Source organism: Ceratina calcarata, unplaced genomic scaffold (genome assembly GCF_001652005.2).
Source record: "Ceratina calcarata isolate Rehan_Ccalc_2016 unplaced genomic scaffold, ASM165200v1 scaffold919, whole genome shotgun sequence".
Classification (NCBI taxonomy): Eukaryota; Metazoa; Arthropoda; class Insecta; order Hymenoptera; family Apidae; genus Ceratina; species Ceratina calcarata.
Window position 1 is genome coordinate 61 of NW_017180565.1, and position 9,408 is coordinate 9,468.

At 33.3% G+C, this 9,408-nt stretch overlaps 1 protein-coding gene across 1 annotated transcript; it reads left to right on the forward strand.

Moving 5' to 3' along the window:
- The first annotated feature begins 1,738 nt into the window (after window positions 1-1,738).
- On the forward strand, window positions 1,739-4,972 carry LOC108631538 (COP9 signalosome complex subunit 3-like). The gene is made up of 4 exons (XM_018035526.1): window positions 1,739-1,793; window positions 3,537-3,800; window positions 3,868-4,592; window positions 4,670-4,972. The coding sequence occupies exons 1-4, from the start codon at window positions 1,739-1,741 to the stop codon at window positions 4,970-4,972; spliced, it is 1,347 nt and encodes a 448-aa protein (XP_017891015.1).
- The last annotated feature ends 4,436 nt before the right edge of the window (window positions 4,973-9,408 follow it).

A 9,408-nucleotide genomic window follows, 5' to 3' on the forward strand; every position in this document is an offset into this window, starting at 1 on the left:
TAAATAAATAAATATGAATCGTAACTTCAAACAAAGTTTTATTAACATAATTTATAAAATACGCATAATCATAAGTTTTCAGAAGCAGAGAGACTATTATGATTATCTGTAATTGATAACCAATAATTTTTTTCCGTTTCTGCAGATTTCAATTTTTCTAAATATACTGCCCCTTGAAGAGTTGCATTTTTCCCCAATAATTTTTCTTCTTTTCAAGGATTTCTAATTTTAGTCTAAGAATTTGTTGTTGTGATTCATCTTCCGTTGAAGTTTTGGTNAGCATTGTTTTAATTGGTCTATTGTACGATGAGTATAAATATTATGATCTGCTGCTTGAGCAGCATATTCTTCGGCTATCAGGGCCCACGCATTGTTCTTCAGATCTTTCGTAACTTGATCAGTCCGAGGACTTTCCATCACGTTACTCACATCTTCTATCAGAGATAATAATAATATTTTCTCTGATTTTAAAAACTTTGCTTTATGTGAAAGTCAGTTATATCGTTTTCAGCCATCTTTTTGGAATTGAATGTCGCGCCGAAACCGCATCGGCATTTCATGAGACAATCGTAATGAAGTAATGATTTTTCAAAACAATAATTCTTAGGTGCATAACATGACGTATTACATTATATTTTTAGAAACATACATATAAATGGAAGAGCACATAGAAAAGAAAAAATCGAAAGATGATCGCTAGGTTACTTACCAAAGGGCTTACTTTGAAAAGATTATATATATGCTGAACAATTTCGAAAACAAATGCATAATGAAGATGTGAATGTACAACATAAAGATATATCGTTAATAGACGTAGTTTATGCTCTAAGGTTTTACACGTATAATTGTAAGACCAATTTTAATTCTTACAGTAGCATATGGAGAGGATTCAGTGTCGGGAAGAAACAATATTGAATCAACACCTGTAAGTACGTCGATAAGAGAATTTATTCTTTCAGTACTCTCTCATTATAATTGTAAAGCTGTTTTTAATTTTTACATGAGCATATGCAGAGGATTCAATGTCGGGAAGGAGCAATAGTGAATCAACACCTGTAAGTACGTCGATAACAGAGACTTTATTCTTTCAGTACTCTCTCATTATAATTGTAAAACCGTTTTTAATTCTTACAGGAGCATATGCAGAGCAGATCCAGTGTTGGGAATGAGGAAGAATGAATCAATACGCGCGCGGTGCCTAAGTTGCTTGGAATTAATGTACTACCGAAAGCAGAGAAGTTGATATTACAAAGGGAAGGAGACGTAGAATACATGGAGTAATTTGAAACAGTGACAGAAGAACCTGCAACTGATTCGTGATTAATTAGTGTTTCGGTGTTTATAAGAGGACTGATTAAACTTTTATATTTTCACAAAGTATTGTTTCTATTTTTATTATCTTATGCCTTGCCTTCTTTTCTTACTTTTAATGGAAGATAAAATGAATAAGCATGTTCAAAATCAGGCGGGACCACACTGAGGGCAGCACTTGTGGGCTCAAACAGAATTGTTTTCCCCTTCCGCTTTTGGGAACCCTACCCCAAGACTATGCAACGTCCTTTAGGTCCATGCTTCGGACCACCTGTCTTATTACACCGTGTCCTAGACCCTCTGTAAGTTCGGCAAATCTTATAAGACTGATTTCAAGGCCTCATTTTGGATATTAGGCAATCATCTGTTCCTAAGAATAATTTCTGCAAATACAGTCAAAGATAGTGATGAGGAGAAATCATTTACAATGCCAACACCATTAGAGCAATTTGTAGACAGTGTGCGAACGCTCTCGCAACAAGGTACATTCATTGTTTTCACCTATTATCAACCTAACCTATAGTGGGTTAAATATTAATGTATCATTGTATCATGATAATTCGGATGATTTTTCAGCGATTTATTTATTATTGTTGTTGTGTTTGGTCATGTCATGTTTTGTTTCGAATTCCTCTTATCTTTTTCAGAAATATACTAAATATTAATGAAATCATCCAAATATTTGATTTATGTTAGATATATCTGGATTTAGAATATCACGAACGTATACTTACATACTGCATAAGTATTTGAATAGTTTCTGTTAAAAAGTTGTATAAATCGATTCGTAATGAACAATAAATAATGTAACTTTCCAATTATGTTAGTAGTATGTAGTTACTACAACTTTACAGTGCACATGTAAAGTCATAGAGTAATAGTATAAAGTAATAGATGATGTCTTTAGCATATATATAAGACACGGTGACGGTATATGATTTCAAAGAAATTTATACATGTTATCTACACGTGATTCCCATACATAATACATACGATAATTTCAAAATGTTTTGTATACTGTACAGTCTGTGTTCCTTTAAATTAGGAACATATCATCATTCGAATACTTTCGTGAGCCTGTGTATGTTGCATTATGGTTTATAAGGTGCAACATTTTTTATGTATTCTTGTAATAAATTTATTTTGACTCTCACTGCTATTGAAAAATTACTCTCAAATAAGCTGTTTAATCAAAGTAGTTGTTTTGCCTTTATAAAAATTTCTAACTAATAAATATATGGGATAAATAAATATATTGGTTGTCAAATACTTAGTTTACATAATGTTCGTTTCTTATAAAATGCAATTTAAAATGAAATGTAAAAATGAAACCTCGAATAACTTTTTCTTATGTACCTACAGCCTATAAAAGTTGAAGTGCATGTTTTTAAAAACGTTACCCAACAGTATATTAAATTTGAAAAAATCTATTTGTTAATTCTATTACCGATAAAACTCCCTTAAGTGATCTAATAAATTTTAATATGTATTATTTGACGTCATTGTTATCAAATGAGAAATGAAATGGCTGTACGTTGGACTGACAATGATAGTAAGAATAGTGATTTTTTTCAATATAATCACAGAATTAAGACTCAATGGAAATGAATATTCGTAAAAGAAGAATTTTTTATTCAGAGCACAGAAATATTAGCACAGTAAACATTTTAATTTTTATTTCTATTTTTTACATTTTATGAAAGTCAGCCAGAATTAAAATTGTAATCATCCAAATGTATTATCATTTATAATTAGAAATTATATAAGTCTATATATAGTGTGTCCCAGAATGCACATTTCCTCGAAGTGTATGAAGACGGAGACATTTTCAGTAAAAAGATGCTTTTCTACTTTTTACCAGAAAAGTTATTAACGAAAAAATATGGATCAATAGAATGTCTTGCACAACGGTTATGTGATAATTTTCGATAATTTTGAGACATCCTCTACATATAGCTAGGACAGATTTATTTTCTTTAACAATTTTATGATTTATTAAAATGTTTATAGTTTTAAAAACATTTACCAAAATTGCTTACTGGCTTACATAGAACGGAAACCGTTAAATATTTCGATTTAAATATGAAGAAATAAACATCAACTATTTCTAGAAAAAATCGTTCATTTATTTCCGACTACTTAAATTTTGAGAATACATGTATGCATTTTAAATAGAATTATGTAATATCATACGTCATATGGCACTGTTGCATTGTGTTCCGCAGGCAAGTTTAGAGAGCTGATGGAAGAGATAATAACTACAAGTACTGATGTTCTTCTTAAAAATGGCGAACATTTAGATAACGTTCTAGAAATATTTAACCTCCAAGAGCATTCATTGGGTATTCTAGCAGTGCTCTGCGTAAAATTTTCGGTGCTCAATTTTAATGAAGAATCCACCCCCGACAGTTATGAACCATTATTTAATCAAATTCAAGAATTTATCACCGGTTGTAATGGAGAACACGTTAAATTTGCTTCTGATACATGTAAGTTCTACATATTCTTGAAAAGAAATATAATAGCAGCGAAAACACTATTCTGTTTGCATTTCAGATGCAGAATTGTGTCACTTATTTACTCAAAGCTTGGTCGAATTCCAAACACCTTTACGCGGTATCGAAATATTGCGTCTTGCAATACGCAAAATACAATTGTTCGATAGTCAGCTTACCTCGATTCACGCAGACCTTTGTCATCTGTGTCTGTTTGCAAAATGTCTCAAGCCAGCGCTCGAATTCCTCGATATAAATATTACTGATATCAGTCAAGAGGAAGGACAATTTAATTCAAAACATTTTCTACTGTATTATTATTATGGTGGAATGATATACACTGCATTAAAGAACTATGATAGAGCATTGGACTTTTTCGAAGTCTGCGTAACGACAACTGCCACGGGAATTAGTTACATTATGATAGAGGCCTATAAAAAATATATCTTGGTCTCCTTGATATTGCACGGTAAAATCTTGAACTTACCTAAGTACACAAGTCAAGTAATTTATAGATACATTAAACCACTAAGTCAACAGTATCAAGAATTGGCGAACGCTTATCAAATAAGTAACTGCGATGTAATACTAAGTGTTGTTACTAAACATCAAGAACTTTTTATGAGAGATCGCAATATGGGTCTTGTGAAACAAGTACTCAACTGTTTGTACAAAAGAAACATACAAAGATTGACAAACACTTTTATGACCCTTAGTTTAAGCGATGTGGCAAGTAGAGTTCAATTATCTGTACCTGCCGATGCTGAGAAATACATATTGAACATGGTAATCAAACTTGTTATTCGTATCAAAACTGATGTATCGCACATACAGATAATGTACAAAGATGCTGTCAATTTTAGATAGAGGATGGTGAAATTTTCGCGAGAATCAATCAAAAGGATGGCATGGTAGTGTTTCTCGATGATCCAGAAAAATACAATACGTCGCAGATGTTCGCAAATTTAGAAAAGGAAATAGAGGCATGTATGAAAATGCATAAACAGGTTCTCAAAATGGAAGAAGAAATCGATCTCACGTCGCAGTATGTTCGAAAAGCTTGTGGGCTAAACGATGAAGATGATCAACTAGCTGGACCTGCTCCAAAGAATGTGAAAAATGTACAGGGACAGTCCGAACGTAACGGTAACATCTATTCCATGTAATATTCATATATCGTCATACATTGTCTTTATTAACAAAAAGAAATCGAAAGGAAGGACGAATCTTGTCCAACGCGAAAATTCGAAGTTCATTGGCGTTTTTTGGATGAAAACTGGCTAGACATCATCTATTTTGTATAAGATAAAAAATTATTATAATTATATCAAATTACAATAAAAACAATAAACGTAATCTTCCAAGCAAACATGTATACTGGAATGGAATTTAATATAATTTCCTTTGTATGTTTCGGACATACTATGGAATGGAATGGAATATAATTTCCCTTAGCATCCGAAGCAGGTTTCATGTGCAATATAGGATCTAGAATGTACGATTTTCATCTAGGGGTGTAAAAAAATGTGAAATTCTAAATCAAAAATTCCATAGTTTTAAGTCCAAAAGAAGACCAATGGTGTGTCCTGTACAACAGTCATATGACAGTTGAGTGACACCAGTGGTCCACTTTTTTCGTTAATAACTTCGGTAATAGCAATTGAAAGAAAGGGTCTAACAGAAACTTTCTATTCAGAATTTTAATTCCTTTCATATCCTCAGGAGAAAGTCTTGCATTTTAGGACGCCCTGTATTCATTATGAGCAAACAGTTATTATTGCTCGATCATCCAAGACTTACACCAAGATCTAGAAAAATTAAAATCAATATTAAAGAAAATTCACTCAAGAATAAAGTTGCACAAGAATAGGAATAATGAGAGTTAAATTTTATATCTAGCTATGCGTTACTTATCTACTATTTCTCAAAGTAAAAATTTAAAGCTCCATATTTGCTATTTATCCTTTTTTATTTTTACAAAAGAATTTATTTCTATTATTTCTATTTTCATCAGAAAAAAGTATGATTTATCTTGTTTCCTGTTAAAATATGTAGTTAAAACCTAATAAACTGGTTATTTACTTATAAAGTCCTTACTCTTTGTTTTTTCTATCAAATGCCATTTTATTTTCCCTTAACAAGGGGAAAGTCTGGTAATCTTAAACCAACAGGCATTCGATTTAACTTGTTAGATATATTATCATTTATGTATGACATATCTGTCTTATCGTGTTTGAATACCATCGTATATTTCGAAATAATCAGGTCCAGCGTGTTCTTATATTTATTTTCTTTACCTCTCCATTTCCCTACTAAAAAACAGTTTAATAACAGTAGTTCATAAAACCTACCTAAATTAAAAATTAAATTGCACACCTTTTTCGTGTACTAAAAATTCAAGACCTTTTCGTACAACTGAATTATGAAAATCTAATTCAGTTCCTTTTTCGTTAAACACATAAGAACTTTGACTCCTTTGTCTTCGAAACAGCATCAAGACCGATACATAATTAGCGCAGAATATTAACATCTCCAATAAAAACTTACCTTTTCACGAAAAGACAAGGCAAGTTTGAGGTGCAATCAAACTAAGATTTTGAAATTTGTGAAATCGGAACAAATGTAATCAAGTTTTCTTTTAAATTGTATTTAAATTGTTATGTGCTGTTGTTAAGTGCTGTAGTGGTATATATGTATACATATACATAAACAGGTTAAATCAATTCAACTCAATGAGTTAATAAGTTTATTATTTGAAAATTATTTACAAAAGCAAACACAGCAACAATACACGTAATATTCCACCAGCTGCTGTTATCAATAGATTATTGACTTGAGTTAGATGTAAGTTGTAAAAAAAATAATAAAACATAAGATTAGATTAAATACAGAGATCAGTTCGACACAAAGATTACTCAGAAATGTGTTCGAGTCTTTGACTATATATATATGGACCGCTGGTTTAGCCGAAGAAGTGTTGTAGGGACCATGATGTAAAAACATAAGGTGTGTTCTTCCGGCGTGTTCTAATGCGTCGCTGTCTACACCTTCCATTCGTCGGCCATATTGGAAGTACGATGGGTACCAGAGAGAAACTGAAAGCGCTCACTTCTTTGTTCTCAAGTGAAACCGCAACAAAAGTGCTGCACCTTGCGGTCAACTCGGAAAAGGGGTCCACCGTAGCATATTCCAGAACCTTTTCGCAGAGATCTGCCCTGTTCGGTTCCACCGTAGCAGAGATAAGAACCTCCAGGTCCACCGCAGCATAGATACAATATAGGCAGTATCAGAGTTTCTCTCTGGCAGTATTACGGATGAGATATACGAGTAGATATATATCGAAGAAAAGTCGTTCCTATGCGTACGATACCTTCGACTGGATAGACGAACAAGTTCGATGAAATATATTTTTCTTTTCCCAGTTTGTGGGTCTTACATTTAAATTTCATTACTTACTGTATTAAATCTAATTGTTTACATTGAACTTACAAGACAGGCTAGACTTCATGGAAAATCATATGTTCGTAAATGTAATTGAAGAAACGAAATACGAGCATATAAACACTCGTTGCATTCTTCAAAAATTATGAACTATATTTTGCGTTGGATATTTTGTATTTCTTTACGCATTAGATGCCTCTTGCGTTTTTTTCGATCATTTAAAATACCCATACATACAGGATCATTCGCATTCATTTCTCTAGCTGAAGCATACAATGAAAAAGGAGAATGCAATATTCATTGCTCGTAGGTAGTTATGTATTTACCAAATACATATTACATACTTATATAGTAGAGCATAGGTGAGAAATATTAAGTGAAACGCAGAAATTCATAAGATGTCATACGTTTTGTTCAACTGATAACTTTCACAACTAATTTCTGTGCCTAGAAAATAATTGTAACAGGATAATCCCTTGAAAATTCTGTCTAACCGTGTTATGCTTCTGTATAATTGCAAACCATAGTGCAGGCCATTATTCTAAAAGTCCCGACCTTTGTGAAAAGCGCACCCGCGCAAAACCACTTGAAAGGGTCATGTGTATGATCTGGCCCGCACTGAAGGACCTGATGAACCGTCAAACTGCGCACGCGAATGCTCGCGCGCAAAGTGAGAAGGAAAAAGAAATGCAAAGAGGAAGAAAGAAAGACAATATGCGGTTGTCTAGAGCCTGATCTTTACAATGGTATTTGGAATTGCAGTTACGGGTATAAACGCCTCGTAAATATTTCTGAAGTCGTGTCAAATGTGGCCCCTGAGAGGTGAATAAAACTGCCGTTCGCACTTCCACGACGAGCGGAATCTCCTTCATTGAAAATCATTTCTTTAAGCGCTATATCTTAAATAAAATAAAGGTGCATGAAGGTATAAAGAAATATTTAATGCTGATTATACGTTAGGATGCAATATGTTACTTATTTGCATAAAATTCAAATACGTTTATAAATAATGAACATAATAATTATGTCAACGATGTCAGTAACATAATATCTATACTTAATTATGTATGCTATTGCTTAATTACGCTGCAATACTTAATCAAATTATGTCCCTTGGCAAAGCAAAGAAAGAGAATATTTTCCACATACATTCCCATTCACTTTTCTTGATTAGGAAATCATTCAAACGTGCAAAATGAGAGCTTTCCTTTGGGAATTGGGAAAAATCATAGATGGGAAAAATGCGCGCGAGCATTCGCGTGCGCGGTCTTGACGTGCGATGTGCTTGACGAACACGAACCGAACATTGTCTTTATTTATTAATCTCAAATGAGCGCCTAGTCATAAAAGTCAGCCCTCTTTAGCGAAGGAAAATCGTAATTTCTTTATTTTCGTACTTACACCATTTTCATAATGAGTAGTACAAATATCGGAACAAATGAGTATGGCGAAATGGTTTAAATAAATTCATTGCAATGTGAATTAATAATGTTTGAGATTAATAAATAATCGTCCAAATGTTGTGTATGGGCTTCGCTTGATTGTAAATCGGCTCCTACTGCCTGCAATAAGATGTGGTAATCATTAGATATCGGTCGGAAATGAGACCAGTCCTAGGGCATTACAAATTGTACTTTCGCCGCAGGGGTTATCTATTGTCTCTTTTGGACAGAGATGTTCTCTCCGAACGCATTGTTCGGTCCTTTCCGACAACTCTACAGTACGGCTGTACGACTGCTCTCAGACAGCTTTCCTAACTACTGATACCCTTTTTATGTCATTATTTTATGTACGAATGAAATTACATGTTCACATATATTGGTTCCCAAAAGCTAAAACATCATTCCAATTCATGCAAATTACGATATACGTATATTTACATTTAATCACATCAATGATCCCTATTATTAATTCTCATTAATATGTATTTGTCTCGGCTACATTGTCTTCGGTTTAATGAAGAGAATCAGTAGCTAGGAGAGCTGTCTGGGAGCCGTCGAAAAGCCGTCGTAATCGAATCATCGGAAAAGTGCATGGAACCCTCGAAGCAGATAGTTGACCGTAAACAGCAGGCAGTCCGATGCCGCTACCGATTCCGAGTCGCGTGTCAGATGCGTTTCCCTACATCCTGTCCTAAAGATTACAACGATGTTTCGTTTTC

What these genes read in the sequence shown, in the direction of transcription:
- LOC108631538 (XM_018035526.1), top strand. Translation starts at nt 1,739, where the DNA reads ATGCCAACACCATTAGAGCAATTTGTAGACAGTGTGCGAACGCTCTCG. An exon ending in GCGAACGCTCTCGCAACAAG is followed by an intron (nt 1,794 to 3,536) that starts GTACATTCATTG and finishes TGTGTTCCGCAG; the next exon opens with GCAAGTTTAGAGAGCTGATG. An exon ending in AGAAATACATATTGAACATG is followed by an intron (nt 4,593 to 4,669) that starts GTAATCAAACTT and finishes TGTCAATTTTAG; the next exon opens with ATAGAGGATGGTGAAATTTT.